Source organism: Ranitomeya variabilis, chromosome 3 (genome assembly GCF_051348905.1).
Source record: "Ranitomeya variabilis isolate aRanVar5 chromosome 3, aRanVar5.hap1, whole genome shotgun sequence".
NCBI lineage: Eukaryota > Metazoa > Chordata > Amphibia > Anura > Dendrobatidae > Ranitomeya > Ranitomeya variabilis.
Window position 1 is genome coordinate 267,057,163 of NC_135234.1, and position 26,436 is coordinate 267,083,598.

The window sequence follows — 26,436 nt, forward strand, 5'->3', positions numbered from 1 at the left end:
CGTAGAGCCGAAAAAATTAAAAATCATTTTTTTTTCACAAGAATGATCTTTTCACCCCAAATTTTTTATTTTCCCAAGGGTAGCAAGAGAAATTGGTTCCCAAAAGTTGTTGTGCAATTTGTTCTGAGTATGTTGATACCCCGTATGTGGGGGGTAAACCTCTGTTTGGGCGCACTGCGGAGCTTGGAAGGGAAGGAGCGCCGTTTGACTTTTTAATCTCTTAATTGTGAGAGCGGACGCCATTTTGGGTTTGTAGATGTGCCTAACAGCAGAAACCCCCCACAACTGACCCTGTTTTGGAAACTACACCCCTCAAAGAATTTAATCAGGGGTATATTGAGCAATTTGAACCCACATGTACGACACAGAGTTTGATAACATTAGGTCGGCATACTGAAAAAATTCATTTTTTTCCACGAGAATCTTGTTTTAGACCTGAATGTCTCACTTTTTCAGAAATAACATCAAAAAGTGGACCCCACAATTCGTTACCCACTTTATTATGAGTGCAGCGATATCCCATATGTAGTCAAAAAGTTCTGTTTGGACAAATGGCAGGGCGTGGACAGAAAGGGGCACAATGTGACAAATTTGGCTTTATTTGAAATTGAAGATCCAGGACCCATTCAAAGCTTCTAGAGACATTGAGCAAAAAAGAAAATCCTTCCAGGAATTATTACTCACAGAGGGAGGCATGCTCCTAAAACACATTGGCTGACTATAAAATTGGTCTTGCTAACAAAACAGTTGTCCCGCATTTGCGTATATTGTAGCAGGAAGAATAAACTGTACTGGAATGAAGGGCAAAATGTGTAGGAAAATGCAGCCAACTATGTGGCAAATCGGAGTTTGTTCCAAAGATGAAAGAACACCATCAGGGCTAGAATGGCAGACACTTTCAGAGACTGGTCGTACAACGTCCTTTTAGCTCCATCAATCCCTATATGGGGACAAATGTGCCAATAGACGTGGTACACCATAGCAAGCTCCCACCCGCCAAGGTCAGAACCGCTATATGCACAAAACAACCAGTTCTCTATAGAAAGTATTGTCTGGTACCAGAGGTTCGGCAAGAACCATAAAGTAAAGCCCATAGTGTATAAGTACGGAACTTCCTAATTTTTTTAGAAATCCTACAATAAAATGATCATGCCCGTATCATCAACATAAATATAAGTAATATAAATGGAAGCCAAAGTTTTGTGTAGCAAGACAGTCATAAAAAATGGTCAAAAATGTTTGTGAGTAATCAAGTCCTAGAATTCATTTTCAGATGATCTCACTTTTCAAGATCATTTCTGGGGTCCACATTCTAACGCTTATTGACATGGGTACGTGGACGAGAATTTGTTGGAATAGTAGTTTGGCATGGGATTGATCAAGTTCTAGAATTGTCAGATGACCTGACTTTGCAAGAACATTTGTGGGGTCCACACTCTAGAGCGTACAGACGTGGGTACGTGGATGAGAATTTGTTGGGATAGTAGTTTGGTATGGGATTGATCAAGTTCTAGAATTTTCAGATGACCTGACTTTGCAAGAACATTTGTGGGGTCCACACTCTAGAGCGTACAGACGTGGGTACGTGGATGAGAATTTGTTGGGATAGTAGTTTGGTATGGGATTGATCAAGTTCTGGAATTAATTATGAAATGGGGTAAAATGGGATCTACTAATTAAAATAATATTTATCAATTGTTCCAAATTGTACTACTTGGGCCACTAAGCAGAAAATAAAAATTATTGAAAAAAAAACCAAACTAATAATTGTAGGTGGTGTGGTAGGTCTCAAAACAGGGGGAGATACAAAGGCCTGGTTGGGATGGGCATGTGGGGCAATAGAATCGGGAATCACTCCGTCTGCCATGCTTTCTGCAAACTCTGCACCTTTTTTGAGGATACCTTTGGGTGGGAGTGACAGAGACAGGGTGAGGAAAATGGCGTTCTGAAAGTCTCCGGGAATCCTCAGAGTCGAAGGCTTCCCCCGGTGCCATGGACTCAAATATGAGGCTCTCCACAACTTTTTCCTGAAAGTGCAGGAACGTAAGTGGTCCTTGTGATTTTTTATATAGGACAAAACTGTTATATGTGGCAGTTTGGATTAGATAGATTGCCACCTTTTTATACCATGCCCTGGTCTTCCTCTTGACCAGGTATGGTTGCAGAACCTGGTCTGACAAGTCTACGCCACCCATGTGTTTGTTGTAGTCTGTGACGCAGACAGGTTTTTCTTTGTCCCTGGTGGCACCCCTCTCTCTGACCGTCACAGTGGTGTCCGTATGCAGTGTGGAAAGCATGTAGACGTCCTTCCTGTCTTTCCACTTCACTGCAAGAAGTTGGTCGCTTGCAAGTGAGAATGACGCCCCCCCTCTCCAAGCGTCTGGACACCAACTGTGACGGAAGCCCCACTCTATTTTTCCTCACTGTCCCACAGGCCCCTGTATTTGCAGCATGGAGGGATTTGTATAGGGGGATGCTCGTGTAATAGTTGTCCGTATACACGTGGTACCCTTGATTGAGAAAGGGCGTCATTAGCTCCCAGACAATTTTGCCTGGGATACCAATTGTCTGGGGGCAGTTTGGGGGGTTTATTTGGCGGTCCCTACCTTCATAAATTAAAAAGGTGGACGTGTACCCTGATGAGCTCTCGCATGCTTTATATAATTTTACGCCATATTTGGCTCTCTTGGAGGGAATAAATTGGCGGAATGACAGACGGCCCTTGTAGCTCATCAAGGACTCGTCGACTGCCACATTTTGCTCTGGGGTATAGGAATTTGGAAAGGAAGTTTTTAGGAGGGAAATTAGGGGTCTTAATTTATTTAGCCGATCGTAGTTGGGGTCAGTTCTTGGGAGGGCTTGGGAATTGTCACTAAAGTGGAGGAATCTCATCAGGGCTTCGTAACGGACTCGGGTCATGACTGCTGCAAATACAGGGGTGCAGTGGACAGCTTTTGTTGCCCAGTAAGAGCGGAGAGTGGGTTTTTTGACTATACCCATATTCAGGGTGAGGCCTAAGAATTTTTTTATTTCGGGGACATTTGTGGGGATCCAGGAACGGGAATGAAAGGCATTGGGTTTTTGGGAAATATACTGGTGGGCATATAGGTTGGTTTGGTGGACGATTAATTGCAGGACTTCGGGGCTAATGAAAATTTCAAAAAAATCAATGGGGGTAAAATTGGCGACATTTACTTTTATTCCAGGGACTGCAGAAAAAGGGGGAATTTGAGGGGAAAATGAGGTGTCATTATACCACAGCGGTGGGGGGACTGCGGTACTTGGTCCTGCCTCTGAAGCTTCAGCAGTGACGACCGACTCCGCTACCATCGGGCCGGGGGATCCCGTGGACGAAGAGTCGTCATCACTGTCTGAAAGCTGCTCAGCTTCAGAGGCAGATTCTGTTTCACTGCCGGAGCTGCCGGAGCAAAGCAGGCTGTAAGCTTGCTCCGCGCTGAAACTTCTGCGGGCCATTTTATTTCCAACCCCAACCCTAACCCTAACCCTAACCCTAAAAAAATTTTTTTTAAAAAAATTATAATTTTTTTATTTTTTTTATTTTTTATTTTTTTATAATCCCCTGCTTATGACGCAGGGATTACGGGGAACGGGGGTGGGTAAATTTGATGCTGGCGGATATAGAAATGGCTTTTTTTTATTACTGACAGGGCAGCGCTTGATATGTAGGCTCTCTCTCTTCTCTCCCAGAACAACTACAAGGAGAGAAGAGAGAGGTACATCCCAAGTGCTGCCATGTTTATAAAACATTAGGGGTTTTGATCACTGTGATAGGACATATCACAGTAATCAAAACCCAGCAGCCTATGAGAAAATTCTCACAGGTTGCTGGGTCTCTGCTGGCAGATCATGGCAGGTGCACTGCGCATGCGCCCGCCATTTTCTTCCAGCAGAGAAGAAGAAGGGGGGCCGGGAGCTGTGGGCTGGAGACCTTGGACCGGGGACCTGGTACCGGGGACAGGGGGACACACCGGAGGTATGGTGGGGGGCTCTGGGGACTCTTATTTCTCTCCCTTCTGATGTACGATCACATCAGAGGGGAGAGAAATGAAAAGCAAACTTTTTTTTTTTTTTACAAACAATATGCAGCGATCGCAACCCCGGGGGTCTGTAAAGACCCCCGGGATTGCGATCGCTCCAGGGGTCGGTAAAAACCGACCCCAATACACTGCGGGGAGGCTGAGTTCTGGCGGCCGGAGTTATGTTCTGGCGGGCGCATCTGCTCATGCGCCCGCCATTTTGGAGCACTAGGACAAAGGAGGAGGGTCGGGGACCGGAGGGGGAACTTTTTCGGTACATAAGGTACCGTGGGGGGCTCGGGGGACCCTATTTCTCTCCCCTCTAATGTGCGATCACATTAGAGGGGAGAGAAAGAAACGCAAGTCCGGATTTTTTTTTTTTTTTTTGCGATCGCCGGTAAACGGTTAATTACCGGCGATCGCAAAAGCGGGGTCGGTAAAAACCGTCCCGAATCATGTTCTCTGGGGTCTCGGCTACCCCCGGCAGCCGAGACCCCGGAGAAAATCGGACTGTGGGGGGCGCTATACACTTTTTCCACAGCGCCGTTAATTAACGGCGCTGTGGTTTAAGTACCCTTAGCGGCCGCCGTTAAAAGGCGTATCGGCGGTCGTTAAGGGGTTAAGGAGCAAAAAATAAATCCACAGTTCCCAACTAGAGATGAGCAGGACACACAGATGACGTCCCGCAAACTCTGGCTAATCAAAAGCCACACTAGAAGGTAGGAGATTTGTGGCCTCCCATCCAGGCACCACGATACTGGATGCTGGACCGGAGTCCCATGAATCGAGCGTCTCATCTCTAGTCCCAAGGGAAGTTTATGGTGTGCACTCAGCCTAGGAGAACGAGGTGCTGGTGTAATAGACCAAAGGTCTCAAATTATGATAAAATATACAATTCACCGCACACTCTTTTTTAAACCCAAAATTTAGTGTGAATTTATTTTACACAATCTGCGAGCGGAACAGAATATACAACTTATGCGATCCTTTTACAACGTTTCGGCTCAACCAGAGCCTTTGTCATGTGATCGCTTATTCCAGTTTAGATAGTGATAGGTAGGAGGGGAAAGTCCCAGTAGTATTAGTCTTACACTATTATGGTATTAATGTCCATATGAAGCAGCCAATGATCTGAATCTGCAATGTCCTGTGTGGTGAGCGGCGCTCCCACGCCCTGCTGTGACCGGCACCGGTCACAGCAGGGTGCGGGAGTGCCGCTCACCACACAGGACATTGCAGATGACAAAGGCTCTGGTTGAGCCAAAACGTTGTAAAAGGATCGCATAAGTTGTATATTCTGTTCCGCTCCCAGATTGTGTAAAATAAATTCACACTAAATTTTGTGTTTAAAAAAGAGTGTGCGGTGAATTGTATATTTTATCATCTCTAGTCCCAACGGTCCGTGATACAGCTGGGAGAAAGAAATGGTAAATGGGCATGCATTGGGGTGTGACCATGGGCATGGCCATTATTTGCCGTGGCACACTATGCATAATTTTTCCCTCTTTCTCATCTTTTTTTTTTTTTTTAATTCGTTTATTAATTGCAAAGTAAATCATACAATACACACACTTGCATTTGTTTCTATTATTGTCCATTATAACATACAGTGTGAATAGTTACAATGCATCATCACATCTGGAGTATTACAAGAGTAATAAACAGTGCATGTCAATCACAAGTATCCTATTGTATAACCTTAACTACATCAACTACTAAAAGAACGCCGCCAAAAGAGAATTCCGTATAAATTTCACCCTGTAAGCAATGTCCCCAAAACCACAGACCCTACTTCCTACGTGTATGTTAAATTGTTATAGATTATACTATAGACATACTGATAGAGAATTTAGATTGTGAGCCCCAATGGGGACAGCAATGATAATGTGTGCAAACTGTAAAGCGCTGCGGAATATGTTAGCGCTATATAAAAATAAAGATTATTTATTATTATTATTATAGAGTATGGTGGGAGGAGTTCCATTTACCCCATATTTTCTCAAATTTATCTGGACATCCTCTATTCTGATATAATGTCCATTCATACGGGATAATTGAGTTCACTAAATCCACCCAAGCTCTAAGAGATGGGCAAGAACCACCCATCAATCGCAGCGCCAGTACCTTTCGCGCCAGAAACAGTGTCTCTCGCAAAAAAATCCCAGTGTGGTGGTCCCAAGCCTCCGCATCCCATACCCCAAATAAACAGGTCAATGGCTCAAGTGGGACAGGAATCGACAACAAGGATGTCAATAATGTCGTCACCCCTTTCCAATAGTGAAAGATAACAGGACATTTCCATATCGTATGAATAAAATCCGCATCACTTAAGTGACATCTCAGACAATCTGACGAATGGAGATGACCCATTTTAAAAAGACGAGTCGGGGTCAGATAGGATTAATATATAATGTACAACTGAGTCATCCTATTGTTGATTGATGGGGAAACCTTAGTTGGAGATTCCAAAATGTCGTCCCATTCTTACCCCAGTGTATCTGGAAGAAGCCTCTCCCACCTCCTCTTAATAGAATCTATAGTAGACCCGTCTCCTATGGATAATAGATAGGTATATAAAGAGGAGATAAGTCCTTGAGGACCTTGTGAATTGAGAATTCCTATCAATGGTAAAGATGAAATGGCTTGACCCGTACCCATATTTCGCACGTGTGATTGAAAGGCTGATCTCAATTGTAGATAGCGGAAAAATTGGGATGTTGTAAGTGTTTTGTAATTGTTCAAAGGAGGTAAAAAACCCCTGGTTATGTATATTACCTATTGAGAGAACACCGTGTGATATCCAAAATTCCGTGGATGGGTGGCCCAATAATCCCGGGAAATAACTGTTATTCCACAGTGGCATTTCTGCCACTATATCAATAAATTTAATTATTTTTTTAATTTGACTCCATATTGATCGTGCCAACCGAAGCAAAGGTAGCAAACGAGGAACACCAACCCTCTCCATTTCCCAAAACCCCAACGGACAATCAATCCGGGCAGAATAAAGCAAATGGCTCTCTGAATTAGGCCGGCGTCACACTCGGCGTAAGACAATACGCCACGTATTATACGGCCGTACTACGGCCGTAATACGGAGAAATGTTCCCAAAATAGTGATCCGTAGTCAGGGTGTGTCAGCGTATTTTGCGCATGGCATCCTCCGTATGTAATCCGTATGCCATCCGTACTGCGAGATTTTCGCGCAGGCTTGCAAAACCGACATCTAATGGATTTATGTGCTCAAATGTTAGGGAAAACATATATACAGTGTATATATATATATATATATATATATATATATATATATATATATATATATATGTCATTGAGACACATATATATATATTCTGTATTTAGATTTCATTCAGCGCGATATCTTTGAACAGCCGCTAATTCAATTGCCGGCTTTTCATTTCTGCACAAACCCGACAGGATATGAGACATGGTTTACACACAGTAAACCATCTCATATCCCCCTTTTTTTTGCATATTCCACACTACTAATGTTAGTAGTGTGTATGTGCAAAATTTCAGCGCTGTAGCTGCTGAAATAAAGGGTTAAATGGCGGAAAAAATTGGCGTGGGCTCCCGCGCAATTTTCTCCGCCAGAATGGTAAAGCCAGTGACTGAGGGCAGATATTAATAGCCAGGAGAGGGTCCATGGTTATTGGCCCCCCCGTGGCTAAAAACATTTGCCCCCAGCCACCCCAGAAAAGGCACATCTGGAAGATGCGCCTATTCTGGCACTTGGCCACTCTCTTCCCACTCCCTGTAGCGGTGGGATATGGGGTAATGAAGGGTTAATGCCACCTTGCTATTGGAAGGTGACATTAAGCCAGATTAATAATGGAGAGGCGTCAATTATGACACCTATCCATTATTAATCCAATTGTTGGAAAGGGTTAAAAAACACACACACGATTAAAAAGTATTTTAATGAAATAAACACAGCGGTTGTTGTAATAATTTATTGCTCTCTCATTCCATTTTCAGACCCTCGCTTGGCAAAACAATTAACACACAAGATACATACCCTCTCTGATGAACTGTCACGTCCCACGAAGTAATCCATCTGAAGGGGTTAACTAATATTACAGGCAGAGCTGCGATAAACCACTCGCTCGTGCCTGTAATCCCCCGGGCGCTGAAAGGAAAGCAGTGATCTATACTTACATTCAGTCGCGGTGATGCGCCCCTGCTGGATGTTCTCATGAACTGCAGCCTGGGAACTTTTTCCCACGCTCCAGGTCATATGAGGACATCCACCAGGGGGCGCATCACCGCGACTGAAGGAAATGTAGGTCAATGACCTATAGTTACCTTCAGTCGCGGTGATGCGCCCCCTGGTGGATGTCCTCATATGACCTGGAGCGTGGGAAAAAGTTCCCAGGCTGCAGTTCATGAGAACATCCAGCAGGGGCGCATCACCGCGACTGAATGTAAGTATAGATCACTGCTTTCCTTTCAGCGCCCGGGGGATTACAGGCACGAGCGAGTGGTTTATCGCAGCTCTGCCTGTAATATTAGTTAACCCCTTCAGATGGATTACTTCGTGGGACGTGACAGTTCATCAGAGAGGGTATGTATCTTGTGTGTTAATTGTTTTGCCAAGCGAGGGTCTGAAAATGGAATGAGAGAGCAATAAATTATTACAACAACCGCTGTGTTTATTTCATTAAAATACTTTTTAATCATGTGTGTGTGTGTGTTTTTTAACCCTTTCCAACAATTGGATTAATAATGGATAGGTGACATAATTGACGCCTCTCCATTATTAATCTGGCTTAATGTCACCTTCCAATAGCAAGGTGGCATTAACCCTTCATTACCCCATATCCCACCGCTACAGGGAGTGGGAAGAGAGTGGCCAAGTGCCAGAATAGGCGCATCTTCCAGATGTGCCTTTTCTGGGGTGGCTGGGGGCAGATGTTTTTAGCCACGGGGGGGCCAATAACCATGGACCCTCTCCTGGCTATTAATATCTGCCCTCAGTCACTGGCTTTACCATTTTGGCGGAGAAAATTGCGCGGGAGCCCACGCCAATTTTTTCCGCCATTTAACCCTTTATTTCAGCAGCTACAGCGCTGAAATTTTGCACATACACACTACTAACATTAGTAGTGTGGAATATGCAAAAAAAAGGGGATATGAGATGGTTTACTGTATGTAAACCATGTCTCATATCCTGTCGGGTTTGTGCAGGAGAAATGAAAAGCCGGCAATTGAATTACCGACTTTTCACTAACAGCGCTGCGTATTTCTCGCAAGTCACACTGCAGGTCCGTGTGGAATCCGTATTTTTCTCGCCCCCATAGACTTTCATTAGCGATTTTTTTTTTGCGCAATACGCTGACAAACGCAGCATGCTGCGATTTTTGTACGGCCGTAGAAAGCCGTATATTACGGATCCGTAATATACGGCTAATAGGAGCAGCCCCATTGAGAATAATTGTGCCGTATGTAATGCGAGTTTTACGGACGTAGTTTCTGCGCTCTTACGTCCGTAAAACTCGCCAGTGTGACGCCGGCCTTAGGGAGAGAATTAGAATTATTGGGCATCCATTTATTTATCATTTTAACCTGCCCGGCCAGATAATATAAGTAGAAGTCTGGCAAAGCCGCTCCTCCCCCCCGCCTCGGTCTCTGCAGGGCAGATAGCCTAAGTTTAGGCCTACTTTTCCCCCATATAAAAGACGTGGTTAGGGAATTTAGAGTCGCAAAGAGAGATTTAGGTATTGGGACAGCACTGTGTTGAAAGCAGTAACTTAATTTGGGGAGCAGTATCATTTTGATCAAATTAATGCGACCAGCCACAGAGAGAGGGAGTTTATCCCAGGTAGTAAATTTGGACTTTACCAGATCTATTAATCGATCCGCAATGTGTATCCCCTTGATGTCAATGGAGGACCTTATTCGTATTGCCAGAGCCTCTATCGCCAAGGCAAATAAAGCAGGGGAAAGAGGGCATCCCTGGCGAGTTCCTCTATGTAAAGAAAAAGGCTCAGATATTGAGCCATTCACTACCATATGTGCCCTGGGTTTCGTATATAATGTACCTATCCCTTTCAGAAATTTGTCCCCAAAACCATACCTCCGCAAACATGCAGACAGGAAGGACCACTCAAGGGAGTCAAAAGCTTTGGCTGCATCTAGCGATGCCAATGCCCACTTATTATCTGGCTCTAAAGAGCTATATTGGATAACCGACTGGACCCGTCTAATATTGATTGAAGTGCTTTTCCCAGGCATAAAGCCAGTTTGGTCTGGGTGTATAAGATCTAATATAATCGTATTCAGTCTGGTAGCCAGAATTTTAGTAAAGATTTTATAATCTACGTTCACTAGAGATATAGGTCGATACGATACACAATCGAAAGGATCCTTCCCCTCTTTCCTGAGCACAATAATATTGGCATCATAAAACGTTTCAGGGACAGATTCTCCCTTCCATATTCCCCTGAGTACCTTCAATAGAAGCGGTGCCAACTTATCTCTGTATTTTCTATATAGTTCAATGGGAAACCCATCAGGACCCGGGGCCTTCCCAGTAGCCATGTCCGCTATAGCTTGTTCCACTTCCTCCAAAGTAAACTCAGCATCCATAAAGGCTTGTTGGGATGGGCTCAGCGAGGGGAACGTTATATCTGATTAAGTAATCCAAACATTCATCAGTATCAAAACCGCTACTAGATTTATATAATGAGTTATAATAATCGTGAAAACATTGAAGTACCTCATCAGTAGAGGATACTAATGAGCCATCAGGCACACGGATTTGCAATATTGTATTGGAGGTGTTGTGTTGGCGTACTAAGAAAGCCAGGAGTGTACTGGCCTGATTCCCCACCTCAAAATAGGACTGACGGGTAAAAAATAATTTGCGTTTCGACTTAACGTCTATATGTTGGGCATGCAATCTCTGGGAGGTACGCCATTCAGCCCTGTTACTGCTGGTCTGATTTGCTATATATGTAGCCTCAGAATCCTTTAATCGTTGCTCCATCTCATCATCCTCCCCCGCCGTCGCCCTTTTAATGTAGGAAATTGTAGAGGACAAGCACCCCCTAAAATATGCCTTCAGGGTGTCCCAAAATAAACCAAGATTCTGGGGTTCCGGATGTGTTAAAATAAAACCATTTAATTGGTCGATTGTCCTATCACTAGAATCTATTAATTTCAACCAGAAAGGGTTTAATTTCCAGGATCTATTATTGGACTGCCCATATTTAAGTTTAAGAACTACTGGACTGTGGTCTGAAATCCCTCTGTTGCCATGTTCAACACTATCCACCTGCAGTGCCACGCCACTAGATCCAAATATATAGTCTATACGAGATAAAGATTGTTTAGTGGATGAATGGCAAGTATACCCCCTAACCTCCGGGTGACTCATTCTCCACAAGTTCAAGCAACCGCTGCCATCCATAAACAGTGCCAGCTGGGAAGGGGACTGAGGCAAAGACTCCCCGGATACTGTGTTATCCAATCTTACTCTGTCCATGGAATGATCCATGACTAGGTTAAAGCCACCATACAGATAACATTGGCATCTGGATATTTTAAGGAGAAACCAAATGCCATACGGAGAACCGACATATTAGCGGGGGGAGGATTATAAACACATAGTATCACATATTCATACGAATTAAGAATTGCATGTACAAAGACAAAACGGCCCTCAGGATCTCACCGTGCTTCTCTCGCCTCCCATCTAACCCCTCTGTGTATCAACAAGGAGACCCCTCTTGAGTAGCTAGTATGAAATGCATGGAGCGACCACTGTACCCATGGCTTTTGTACATATCGAACCGTATCCCTAGTCAGGTGTGTCTCCACCAATGCCACATGAGGATTGTGTTTTTTGATCTGTGAAAATACCTTGATTTTTTTCCGAGGAGTCTTATTACCCCGTATGTTCCAAGTCATATATATAATTTCAGATCCCATATTTATATATAAAGGAAAAAATAATATATGTCAACGTTATTCGGTCGTGGTTCAGAGACGCCTCACAGAGCAAAAAATTAATATTGGCGGCAACCGTATATATCAAACAGTCAAAACTAGTGCATAAAATCAAACCCAACAGAACTTGAACAATGAAGGAGCATGCTTCCATACTCCTACAGTCAAATAGAAACGGGGATACCCTCACTGAATTCAGTGTCCGGTATTGTTGACATCTTTCGCACCCACGCGAAGAACTCTATTTATATTGCCGTTAGATAAAGATCCCAAATTAGGAATTTGTCGCATTGGACCCCTTGTGAGACCGCAACCATTCGGCTACCTCCGCTGGGTCTGTAAAGAATAGAGAGGATCCGTCATGGACAATGCGGAGCCGGGCTGGATAGAGCATGGAATAAATGATATTCTTGTCTCTAAGGCTACTTTCACACTAGCGTCGGGAACAACCCGTCGCTGTGCGTCGGGCCGAGGTTCCCGACGCTAGCGTGGTCTCCGCCGCACAACGGGGGCAGCGGATGCATTTTTCCCACGCATCCGCTGCCCCATTGTGAGGTGCGGGGAAGTGCGGGGAGGTGGGGGCGGAGTTCCGGCCGCGCATGCGCGGTCGGAAAAAGCGGACCGTCGGGAGCAAAAAACGTTACATGTAACGTTTTTTTCTCCCGACGGTCCGCTACCACACGCCCAAGCGTCGCAAAACGGACGCGACGTTTGGCAATGCGTCGCAAATGCGTTGCTAATGTTAGTCTATGACGAAAAAACGTATCCAGCAAGAACTTTTGCTGGATGCGTATTTTCGGCAAAACGACGCATTTGCGACGTATTGCAGTTAACGCTAGTGTGAAAGTAGCCTTAGTCGCTTCTTGACTTCCATAAATCGTGCTCGCTGTTTCTGGAGTTCCATGGAGAAGTACGGAAAAATCGATATGATAGCATTGTTGAGTTTGATGGGGCCCTTCTGCCGTGCCAAACGAAGAATAGCATCTCTATCTCTGCAATTAAGGAGGCGTGCCAGAAAAGGTCGAGGCAGAGTTCCAGGGGGAAGAGGTCTCGTTGGGACCCTATGGGCCCTTTCCACCGAGAACATTGAGGAGAATCCGTCCCCCAGAGTGGTCTTAAGCCAGTCTTCCAGGAATTGCTCAGGCTGCTGACCCTCCGATCGTTCCGGAGACCGATAATTCGAATATTGTTGCGACACAGTCTGTTTTCCAAATCATCCGCCTTTTGTTTCCAAGCGTTTACGGAGCCAGCAGCTTTTGTCAGTTTAGGCTACTTTCACACTAGCGTCGGGAACAACCCGTCGCTGTGCGTCGGGCCGAGGTTCCCGACGCTAGCGTGGTCTCCGCCGCACAACGGGGGCAGCGGATGCATTTTTCCCACGCATCCGCTGCCCCATTGTGAGGTGCGGGGAAGTGCGGGGAGGTGGGGGCGGAGTTCCGGCCGCGCATGCGCGGTCGGAAAAAGCGGACCGTCGGGAGCAAAAAACGTTACATGTAACTTTTTTTCTCCCGACGGTCCGCTACCACACGCCCAAGCATCGCAAAACGGACGCGACGTTTTGCAATGCGTCGCAAATGCGTCGCTAATGTTAGTCTATGACGAAAAAACGTATCCAGCAAGAACTTTTGCTGGATGCGTATTTTCGGCAAAACGACGCATTTGCGACGTATTGCAGTTAACGCTAGTGTGAAAGTAGCCTTAGCCTCCATAGGAGTGATAGTATCTTCTATATGAGACACTCTGGTTTCAACCTCCGAAATACGCCCTCTCATAGCTTGCATGTCGTGTCGCAAACGACCCACCTCAGTATGCACATCCTCTATTTTCTCTGTAAGAGAAGATCTAGTGAGGGAGATAGCCTGCATTAACTGCTCAGATGCTTGTTTGAGTCAGTTCGTCTTGTTATCCCTCCTCATTACTATCAGAAGGACGGCCCTTACGCTGGGCAGGTGCAGGATTATTTCTGAGAGTGCGCACGTTATCAGAGGAATAATCTCTGGCGAATCTCCTCAATTTATTGGCAGCCCCTGCTCCCTTAGAGTGTTGCATAGTAGACAGTTAAAAGAACTCCACAAAGTAATCACAATTATAGTTGTAGATAAACCGAACTCTGACTTCAGGTCCTGTATAGTATTGGACTGTACACCAAAGGGGCCACGAGATTGGCAGATAATGATAATGAGGATCACAGGGTGGTCGTTTTTGATGTTTACTTGGGCCCTATATAACTGAGCGGGCTCTCAGTCTGCGCACTGGTGGGGCAGCAGGGAGGGGGTTAATTCCCAATATTATGGTGCTGTTAAGTGAAGTGGATGTATGATAGGGGGGGCGCAGGGCCCAATATTTCAGGGCACACACCACACCACCCCTCTAGTTCCTTATATACTCGTTCACCTTCCAAGCAGCACCGCAGGTATATGAGGCGCCGCTCCCCTTGCTGTTAGGGATTAATGGCTGCTGTTCCCTGTGGGCACCGCTATCCCCCTCAGGCCTCCCAGCTTCTGTGCACAAGCACAGCTCTCACCGCTGCGATCCTGCCACTGTCTGCTCCGATGAGAAAGCCCGGCTTCAGGAAGAGACCGCGCCGCGTCCTGTGTCCCGGAGCGCGCGCACCGAAGATGGCTGCCACTGCACGTGGAGCCTCCTGGTGTCTCTGTCCTTGCAGCTCCCGCTGCCTCAGATCACCGCAGCAGCCGGCCGGAGGGCTCACAAGGTTCCTCAGAATGTGGGGTTCCAGCCCCTGTCGGTATCGCTTGCTAATATAAGGTATATATGGCAGGATTAAATTAGGATATATGGAGCTCTCACTCAGTGCGACCTTCTTCTCCGGCTACATAGCCACGCCCCCCTCTTTCTCATTTTTGAAAGTTGGGAGGCATGCCGGCAGGAAGTCTGGCATAGTCGGAGATACATCTCCTGTCTCATCATTGGTTCGAGCTGTTGCTTTGTTCCCCCCTTCCTCGTCGTCTTGGTTGCAGTGTATAAATGGTTTTATCACAGTTAATCAAGTCAGTCCATGGAGAGCTGTTTTCCAGTACAATAAGAGTAAAATTATTTTAAAATTCAAGTAACTACTGTACTGTAAACAATAAAAAAGTTTATCAGGTAATTGCACATATACTGTGGAATGTCAAGAGAATCACTTTAAAGGGGTTATCGGCGACTTTCGGGTTTTCTTTTCATACGTGTTAGTTACCTGCCTGTTCTGTCAAATGAGAATTGTTCCTGGATTGGCAGCAATCCTTCTTCTTCCTTTAAATTCACGCCAACAGCTGCTTTTCGTTCTGGTCTGTCGACAGAGCCTCACTACAGTGGTTACAGCATATACACTCTGAACAAGAATATTATTTTATTCTTGCTCTTTATTTTTCAGTTTAATGGATTGAAAAGAAAACATTCTGTTGATTGTGAGAAGGCACTTGTTGAAGAGGTAAAGGCGCTGTTAACTGATGAAGAAGGTCTTCATTTGTATGATGATCTGACCAAAGTAAACCCTGTGACGCCTGAAATTGGTAACGTGACAATTTATTTTATCTAGTTAAGCTTTATACATTGTCCTGTTTTTAAACTACAGTATATGTTCTGTGATAGAAAATAGTGGTAAGATGCTGATGGCACGTGGTATAATTAAAACACAAATTTTGTAAGATAATTAGAATTATATTTAAAAGAATTAAGTTGATTGATTTTTTAGATCTATGGGTAACGTGCTCACAATCAGGAATAGCAGCGTTTTGGCCGCAACGCACTTGCCCTGCGTTTAAAACAATGCGTTGTACAGTACTAGCAAAAAACCATAGAAACAAAAAAGAACCCTTAAAAAATATCCTTTATTAACCCCTTTCTGACCTCGGGCGGGATACTACGTCCGAGGTCAGATACCCTGCTTTGATACGGGCTCCGGCGGTGAGCCCGTGAAGCGATGGCCGGAGAACCACCATGGTGCAGAGAGACTACTGTACACAAGATGAGGTGCAAACAAAAAGGGTAAATTTATTGGAAGGCAAGGAATGAAGTGGATGAGGAAGGTGCAAACAGGGGTATGAAATGGCAAAAGATAATTTACAAGAGTTGTATTCTTTAGCTGGGCCGTCAAATAGCACGGTGCTCCAACTATGACAGACTCCATATACGTCACACAAGCAAATGCAAACAATAAACAAAGAATGATGCTACTCTACGTGTAGCCTCCCTGGCCTCTACTAAGCAGGCCACACGACTGCCGTGTTCTGTCTATTGAAGCTTTCACTAGGCCCTGACGTGCACATAACAGGAACAAACTCATGGTGATGTTGGGGACTCGGATCTAGTCCCGTTGGGCCCCCAACAGTCTAGTATGATGGTGCGCACGGCTCTCTGCTCCGTGAAATGTTGTCTTCTTATGGGTCCTGGAGGTGCTCCTGGAAACTGTAAATCCCTTTCTTGGTATCTTCGTTGCCTCTCAAACGAGCACAGGACAGCCACCTTTGCTACACCCGAAGAATATGTCCAATTTCACGAGTCCACTCTGTCCCAGACTGTGAGTCCTCTTCCTCAGCTACAAGCACAGACGTTATCTGCAGCAACTACAGCTCACACACTCCCAAGGCTCAACCCCTCCCCTTAGCACAGGGCAGTTCATTTTACGCAGTCTATTGCAGGGGGAGCAGAACATTCCATCACACCAGACAAGGGGGTGCTGTCTCTTAAAGGGGCAGCGTGTTCCTATTGTCCATAACAGCACCACCCCCTACACCCGCATCAAAGCCGGGACATGTCAGCTGTTTTGAACAGCTGACATGTGCCCGCAATAGCGGCGGGTGGAATTGCGATTCACACTCCGCTATTAACTAGTTAAATGCCAATGTCAAACGCTGACAGCGGCATTTAACCCCTTTCTGCAATTAGACGTACTATCCCGTCCATGTGACCCGGGCCCTACTTCCCATGGACAGAATAGTACGTCATAGGCAATTGGCCGCTCTCACGAGGGGAGCGTGGCAAATCGCCGCCGGGTGTCAGCTGATTATTACAGCTGACATCCTGCACTATGTGTCAGGAACGGTCACGGACCGCTCCCTGCACATTAACCCCCAGAATACTGCGATCAAACATGATCGCAGTGTTCCGGCGGCATAGGAAAGCATCGCGCAGGGAGGGGGCTCCCTGTGTGCTTCCCTGAGACCCTCGGAACAACACAGTCACACGATGTAATCGCGTTGTTCAGAGGGTCTCCTACTTCCTCCTTCCCTGCAGGCCCCAGATCCAAAATGGCCACGTGGCTCCTTCCGGTTCCTGCAGGAAGGTTGCTTGCAAGCGCCTACTCAGCAGGCGTCGGCAAGCCTGGAGCACTGCCTGTCAGATCGCTGATCTGACACAGTGCTTTGCCAAGTGTGAGATCAGCGATCTGACAATATATAGTGATGTCCCACCCTGGGACAAAGTAAAAAAATATATATATTTTTTTACTTGAGTAAAAAAAAAATAATTCCTAAATAATGAAAAAAAAGTAAAATAAAAAAATAAATTAAATAAATAAATAAAAAAAAAAATAAAATAAATATATATATATATATATATATATATATATATATATATATATATATATATATATATATATATATATATATATATATATATATATATATATATATATATATATATATATACACTCACCGGCCACTTTATTAGGTACACCATGCTAGTAACGGGTTGGACCCCCTTTTGCCTTCAGAACTGCCTCAATTCTTCGTGGCATAGATTCAACAAGGTGCTGGAAGCATTCCTCAGAGATTTTGGTCCATATTGACATGATGGCATCACACAGTTGCCGCAGATTTGTCGGCTGCACATCCCAAAGATGCTCCATACAAGGCAGGATGGATCCATGCTTTCATGTTGTTTACGCCAAATTCTGACCCTACCATCCGAATGTCGCAGCAGAAATCGAGACTCATCAGACCAAGCAACGTTTTTCCAATCTTCTACTGTCCAATTTCGATGAGCTTGTACAAATTGTAGCCTCAGTTTCCTGTTCTTAGCTGAAAGGAGTGGTACCCGGTGTGGTCTTCTGCTGCTGTAGCCCATCTGCCTCAAAGTTCGACGCACTGTGCGTTCAGAGATGCTCTTAGGCCTACCTTGGTTGTAACGGGTGGCGATTTGAGTCACTGTTGCCTTTCTATCAGCTCGAACCAGTCTGCCCATTCTCCTCTGACCTCTGGCATCAACAAGGCATTTCCGCCCACAGAACTGCCGCTCACTGGATTTTTTTTTCTTTTTCGGACCATTCTCTGTAAACCCTAGAGATGGTTGTGCGTGAAAATCCCAGTAGATCAGCAGTTTCTGAAATACTCAGACCAGCCCTTCTGGCACCAACAACCATGCCACGTTCAAAGGCACTCAAATCACCTTTCTTCCCCATACTGATGCTCGGTTTGAACTGCAGGAGATTGTCTTGACCATGTCTACATGCCTAAATGCACTGAGTTGCCGCCATGTGATTGGCTGATTAGAAATTAAGTGTTAACAAGAAGATGGACAGGTGTACCTAATAAAGTGGCCGGTGAGTGTATATATATATATATATATATATATATATATATATATATATATATATGTATATTTCCAATAAATACATTTCTTTATCTAAATAAAAAAACAAACAATAAAAATACACAAATTTAGTTATCGCCGCGTCCGTAACTACCCGACCTATAAAACTGTCCCACTACTTAAACCCTTCAGTGATCACCGTAAAAAAAAACTTGGTAAAAAACGCTTTATTATCATACCGCCGAACAAAAAGTGGAATAACACGCAATAAAGACGGATATAAATAAACATGGTATATAAATAAAAATGTCATCTTGTCCCGCAAAAAAACCGAGCCGCCATACAGCATTATCACCAAAAAATAAAAGATATAGTCCTCACAATAAAGCGATGCAAAAATAATTATTTTTTATATAAAATAGATTTTATCGTTTAAAAGCGCCAAAACATAAAATAATTATATAAATGAGGTATCGCTGTAATCGTACTGACCCGAAAAATAAAACTGCTTTATCAATTTTATCAAACGGGGAATGGTATAAACTCCCCCCCCCAAAAGAAATTCACGAATTGCTGGTTTTTTTGCGAGGCAGAATGAACAAAGCGGAATAAAAAGCAATAAAAAAAGTCACGTGCCCAAAATAGGAACTAATAAAAACATCAATTCGTCCCACAAAAAACAAGACCTCACATGACTCTGTGGACCAAAATATGGAAAATTTATAGCTCTCAAAATGTAGAGACTCAAAAACCATTTTTTGCAATAAAAAGCGTCTTTTACTGTGTGACAGCTGCCAATCATAAAAATCCGTTAAAAAAACCCTATAAAAGTAAATCAAACCCCCCTTCATCACCCCCTTAGTTAGGGAAATATAATAAAATTTAAAATATGTATTTATTTCCATTTTCCCATTTGGGTTAGGGTTGGGGCTAAAGTTATGGTTAGGGTTTAGATTACATTTGCGGTTGGGGGTGTGTGGTTAGGGTTATTGTTGGGATTAGGGTTAGGGGTGTGGTTAGGGTTATGGTTGGGATTAGGGGTGTAGTTGGGATTAAGGTTAGGGGCATTTTCGGGTTAGGGGTGTGGTTAGGGTTGGGATTAGGGTTAGGGGTGTGTTTGGGTTAGGATTTCAGTTAGAACTGGGGGGTTTCCACTGTTTAGGCACATCAGGGGCTCTCCAAACGCGACACGGTGTCTGATCTCAATTCCAGCCAATTCTCCGTTGAAAAAGTAAAACGGTGCTCCTTCCTTTCCGAGCTCTCCTGTGCGCCAAAACAGGGGTTTACCCCAACATATGGGGTATCGGCATACTCAGGACAAATTGGACAACAACTTCTGGGGTCCAATTTCTCTGGTTACCCTTGGGAAAATAAAAACGGGAGGCTAAAAAATCATTTTTGTGGGAAAAAAATGATTTTTTATTTTCACGGCTCTATGTTATAAACTGTAGTGAAATACTTGGGGGTTCAACGTTCTCACAACAAATCTAGATAAGTTCCTTGGGGGTCTAGCTTCCAATATGGGGTTACTTGTGGGGGTTTCTACTGTTTAAGTACATCAGGGGCTCTGCAAACACAATGTGACGCCTGCAGACCATTCCAAGTCTGCATTCCAAACAGCGCTCCTTCCCTTCTGAGCTCTACCATGCGCCCAAACGGTGGTTCCCCCCCACATATGGAGTATCAGCGTACTCAGGACAAATTTGACAGCAACTTTTGGGGTCCAATTTCTCCTGTTACCCTTGGGAAAATACAAAACTGGGGGCTAAAAAATAATTTTTGTGGGAAAAAAAATAATTTTTATTTTTACGGCTCTGCGTTATAAACTGCAGTGAAACACTTGGGGGTTCTCACAACACATCTAGATAAGTTCCTTAGGGGGGCTACTTTCCAAAATGGTGTCACTTGTGACTTGTGGTGGGTTTCAATGTTTAGGCACATCAGGGGCTCTCCAAAAGTGACATGGCGTCCCATCTCAATTCCAGTCAATTTTGCATTGAGAAGTCAAACGATGCTCCTTCCCTTCTGAGCTCTGCCATGCGCCCAAACAGTGGTTTACCCCCACATATGGGGTATCAGCATACTCACAACAAATTGTACAACAACTTTTGGGGTCCAATTTCTGCTGTTACCCTTGGTAAAATTAAACAAATTGGAGCTAAAGTAAATTTTACGTGAAAAAAGTAAAATGTATATATTTAAACATTCGAAAAATTCCTGTGAAACACCTGAAGGGTTAATAAACATTTTTTTATGTTTGGCGCTTTTATGCGATAAAAACCATTTTATATATAAAATAATTATTTTTGCATCGCTTTATTCTGAGGACTATAACTTTTTTTATTTTTTCGTTGATGACGCTGTATGGCGGGTTGTTTTTTGTGGGACAAGATGACGTTTTCAGCGGTACCATAGTTATTTATATCCGTCTTTTTGATCGCTTGTTATTCCACTTCTTGTTTGGCGGTATGATAATAAAGCGTAGTTTTTTGCCTCTTTTTTTTTTTTTTTTACTGTGATCACTGAAGGGGTTAACTAGTGGGACAGTTTTATAGGTCGGGTCGTTACGGATGCGGCGATACTAAATATATGTACTTTTATTGTTTGTTTTTTTTATTTAGGTAAAGAAATATACTGTATTTATTGGAACAATATTTTTTTTTTCTTTATTTAGGATTTTTTTTCTTCACATGTAAATATATATATATATTTTTACTTTGTCCAAGGGGGAACATGTCTGTATGTTATCAGATCGCTGATCTGACACTTTGCTGTGCACTGTGTCAGATCAGCGATCACACAGACACAGCAGGGAGGCTTTCCGGCTCCTGCTCAGAGCAGGCGCTTGGAAGCCACCTCCCTGCAAGCCCGGATCCAAAATGGCCGCGGGGGTAGGAGGAGGTAAGAGACCCTCAGAGCAACGCGATCAGATCGCGTTGCTCCGAGGGTCTCAGGGAAGCACGCAGGGAGCCCCCTCCCTGCGTGATGCTTCCCTATGCCGCTGGAACGCTGCGATCATGTTTGATCGCAGTGTGCCTGGGGTTAATGTGCCATGACCGCTCCTGGCACATAGTGCCGGATGTCAGCTGCGATAGTCAGCTGACACCCGTCCCCGCTCCCCCCGTGAGCGCGGCTGATCGTTGATGACGTATTATCACGTCGGTCGTCATACGGGCCCATACCACCTCGACGGGATAGTACGTCCGATGTCAGAAAGGGGTTAAAAGTATATATAAAAAAAAAAATTATATGTACATAAAAGGAGTAAAGGGTCTGATCCTGACACTGTCAGTAATGTCACAATGCGAAAAAGAAAATTATGGCTAATTATTTGCATCAAATTCACAAGTACAAAGGAATAGACTAGGGAGTAGAGAGAGTGCCTTACCCTGTATATATGTCCCCCTTGCAGCAGAGGTTAGCACCCTGGGAAGTGATATGGCGCCCCCGCTCCACGTCAACTGTCCCTTAATGACCCTATATAGGATTCCTTATCAAAAAGCCACCACCAACACCTATCAAATATAAAGTGCTATTAGTGCAAATATTGTAACTGATCCGTTTGTGCTTTGTCTCCATCCGGTATTGAGCCAGATGTTACTATGGCTCCACATTTAAAGGATATAAGCATGTGTGCATGCTCTGAATATCAAATATCTCATAGTAGTGTGAGAAAAGGATATTATATGACACGAATCAGAGATAAGAGCCGCAAGATAAAAATGCCTTTATATAAAATTAAATTAGGCTTCCAATAGAAACACATAGCTTATTAACGGACAAATTGCATTTGAATGGTCCCAATGGCATAATATAACAACATGTGCAGTATCATGTTATATTATATTATGCCATTGGGACCATTAAATGCAATTTGTCCGTTAACAAGCTACCGTATGTGTTTCTATTGGAAGCCTAATAATATAAAGGCATTTGTATCTTGCGGCTTTTATCTCTGACCCGTGTCGTGTTTCTTTGGGTTTTTTCTTGATAAAGACCCTGTGAGATCGAAATTGTACAGTACAAGCACAGTGGATGGGATTTATAGAAATCCAATGCCCACTGTGCTTCTATTTGATAAATAAATAATAAATAATTTCTATTTGAATAAACTCGCCTGCGGTGCGAGTTTACGACCTGCAGCATGTCAATCTCTGTTGTGGAGATGTTAGTCTCTGCAACAGAAATTTCCACAATAGAATGTATTGGACGCTGTAAATCCACATGTAGGGTTGAGCGAAACGGGTCGTGCATTTTCATCAGTCGCCGACTTTTGGCAAAGTTGGCGTCTCATGAAACCCGACCCGATCCCTGTGCGTGGTCGGCCATGCGGTATGCGATCTTGGCGCTAAAGTCGCGTTTCGTATGACTCATTTAGCGCCATTTTTTCAGCCAATGAATGAGCGTGGGCAGAGTGCGAACTCTGCTTCTCGAAAATGGCCGCCGCGATAGCCATCTGCGCACGTGCGGATGCCCGCGGCCATTTTCCTGAAGCCGCGGCCAGCAGAGCGCCGCTTCTGCGCACGCGCGGCCAAAGCAAGATGGCCGCGCCCACCGACCACCAATGGAATAACGGACATCGCTGCTATTTTCACACCCCTGTGCAGGATTCGGGACCTTGGACATGCGCACACCACTACGCCACCAACGGAAAACTACGCAAGATCTGGGGGAAGACACCACGCCCATCCGACCTGACCAGCCTGATTGACAGGCGAAAACGACTACTTTGGTAACGTATTTCGGCAGCATAGGGGGGGAATCGGGGTCCACAAACTACACTATTGTAATGCACAGCTCAGGCCCTATTTAACAGTATTTTTATCTCATACCGAAAAAACGAGGTGACAGGTTCCCTTTAATTAAAAAGGAGTGAGAAAAACCAGAGAGAAAGAGCTCATCGGTCCCCTCTCTAAATACAAAATATCCTTTTGAAGAGGAGGCCTTCTACTTCATGGGATAAAGCCCCTAAACTCAACGTTGCGGTAGCTAAAGCCTCTAAAAAATTTGCACTACCCTTTGAGGACATGGGAACTATGAAAGATCCTCTTGATAAAAGAGCAGATACCTTCCTTAAAGGGGCCTGGGAATCGGCAAGGGGATTTTTAAGACCAGCCATAGCAGCCACTTGCACGTCGTGATCCCTAATGATTTGGGTTGACAGCTTAGAAAAACAGCTGAGAGATGGAGTGCCTTGGAATAAAGTATTAGAGTCTATCCCTATGATAAGAGGAGTGGCGGCTTTTTTGGCAGATTCATCGGCCGACTCAATTAAACTGGCATCTAAATCTGCAGCCCTTTCGAATGCAGCCCGGAGGACATTATGGCTAAAGAGTTGGCCAGGTGACCTACAAACTAAACAAAAGCTTTGCTCAATCCCATGTGAGGGCAAGTTTCTATTTGGAGAGACCCTGGATGATATCTTGCAGAAAGCAGGTGACAAGAAAAAAGGGTTCCCTAACCTGGCCCCACCATTCACTAAACAGAATAGTAAATTTTTTAGGAGAAGACCACCGAGGGAGCAGAGCAGGTGGGATGAAGGGAAAGGAAGGGACAAGGGGTTCCTTTTTGGTAATTCCTCACAGGATAGAACCCTCCCCCCCAAGTGACAACTCCCCCAGGGTGGGAGGGAGAGTATCTCAGTTCCTCCTGGCCTGGGAGAAAATTTCAACCAGCCCTTGGATACTAAACTTATTAAGATTGGGGCTTCGAATAGACTTTCTCTCCCTACCTCCCCAAAACTACGTGGTAACTCCGCTGAGGTCCTCTCCTCAACAACAAGAAGCCCTAGAACTGGAAATTATAAAACTGATAGACAAAGCTGTCATCCACGAAGTCCCCCCTCTGGAGAGAAGGAAGGGATTTTACTCCCCATTATTTCTAGTTCCCAAGCCGGACGGGTCCTTCCGGACAATAATAAACTTCCGAAAGCTAAACACTTATGTAAGAAACCAGAGATTCAAAATGGAGTCAATAAAGTCAACGATCAAAAACCTGTTTCCAAACTGTTTTATGATAGTACTGGATCTCAGCGACGCGTATTACCACGTCCCCATTCACAAGAACTCTCAGAAATTACTCAGACTAGCAGTGGTCATGAAAGGAGAGATAAGGGAATACCAATACAGAGCTCCTCCCTTTGGCATATCAATTGCACCCTGCATATTTACCCAACTGATAGCGGAGATGATGGCCCATCTGAGAGAGAAAGACATTCTGATAGTCCCATATTTGGACGACTTTCTGATTGTGAGCAACTCGGCTCAGCTCTGCCGTCAACAATGCGACAGTGATAGAACTCTAAAAAATTTAGGCTGGCTTGTAAACTTTCAAAAATCAAAACTAGAACCAACCAGGGTTCAGGAATTTTTGGGTCTCACCTTGGACTCTACTTCTCAAGAATGCCGCATCCCAGTCCAGAAAAGACAAAAGATAGTAAATCTAGTGTCAGAAGCTCGCTCAAACCCTTCCATGACTCTGAGAAAGTCCATGTCATTCTCTGCTTGCCTTCCAGCAGTTCAGTGGGCACAACTCCACACGAGACATCTCCAGTGGGACATTCTGAGAAACCAGGTTATACTAAGGGGACGTTTAGAAAGTCACATGACTCTTAAGTTGAGCTACTATTCATTCCCCAGCTTGGTGGATGGATCCCAACAACCTGTCAAAAGGGATTCCCTGGGTGATGGAGGTATCTCGGATAGTTACCACAGATGCAAGTCCCACAGGGTGGGGAGCTCACCTGGACAACAGGGTCACTCAGGGGGTATGGACAGGTCAGGAACATGAGGCTTCCTCAAACCAAAAAGAACTGTGGGCACTGAGTCATGCATTACTGTTTTTCCTACACAAATTACAAGGGCATCATGTCCGCGTATTTTCGGACAACCAAGTAGTGGTAGCCTACCTAAACCACCAGGGGGGGACCAGATCTCAAGCACTAATGAAAACCACCTCCGAAATTTTTTAGCTTAGTAGAGAACAACTTCCTATCCCTTTCTGCCCTACATATGAGGAGTATAGAACCAGAAAGCGGACTTCCTGAGCCGTACCCAATTAAAACAAGGAGAATGGACTCTAAATCAGTACATCTTCGACAAAATCACAGATCTGTGGGGAATCCCTGTAATAGACCTCTTTGCCAATATGCACAACAGAAAAGTGAAAACCTTTTGTTCCCTAGACCCCAGGGGGAACCCTCAGGCCGTAGATGCATTCACGATTCCTTGGACACAGAGTCTTACGTATGCCTTTCCTCCAACTATCCTCATCCCAGCAGTTCTGCAAAAAGTCAGGGAGGACAGGTCCAGGCTCATCCAAAGGCCGCCGTCACACTAGCGAGTTTTACGGACGTATGAGCGCATAAACTACGTCCGTAAAATTCGCATTACATTGAGTCGCGGTGAGGCGCCCTCTGCAGGATGTCCTCATGAACTGGAGCCTTGGAAAAGTTCCCACGCTCGAGTTCATGTGAGTTCATCCTGCAGAGGGCGCCTCAATGTAAGTACAGATCACCCAGCTTTCCTTTCAGCACCCGGGGTTTACAGGTACGAGCGAGTGCTGTAGCACAGCTCCTGCCTGTAAATTGATTTAACAACTTCAGATGGATTTACTTCGTGGGACGTGACAGTTCATCAGAAGGTATGTATATTGTTGGTTTATTATTTTGCCAAGCGAGGGTCTTCAGGTGGATGAGAGAGCAATAAAATATTAAAACAATCTGTGTTTATTTCATTAAAATAATTTTTAATAATGTGTGTGTGTTTTTTAACCCTTTCATACAATTGGATTAATAATGGATAGGTGACATAATTGACGCCTCTCCATTATTAATCTGGCTTAATGTCACCTTACAATAGCAAGGTGACATTCACCCTTCATTACCCCATATCCCACCGCT

General features: G+C 44.5%; 1 protein-coding gene across 5 annotated transcripts in view; it reads left to right on the forward strand.

Annotated features, from left to right (window-relative positions):
* Positions 1-26,436, forward strand: part of MYO19 (myosin XIX) — a 554,640-nt gene that overhangs the window by 53,335 nt on the left and 474,869 nt on the right. For 4 of the 5 annotated variants that reach the window (XM_077295453.1, XM_077295452.1, XM_077295451.1 and 1 more), the window contains exon 2: positions 15,379-15,517. The exons of the other annotated variant lie outside the window; for it this stretch is intronic. Coding sequence is in view for 2 of the 4 variants with exons in the window: in XM_077295451.1 (XP_077151566.1) it covers positions 15,379-15,517 (139 nt within the window). In the remaining 2 variants the exon portion in view is untranslated. The remainder of the gene's footprint in view (positions 1-15,378; positions 15,518-26,436) is intronic. 5 annotated transcript variants of the gene reach the window in all.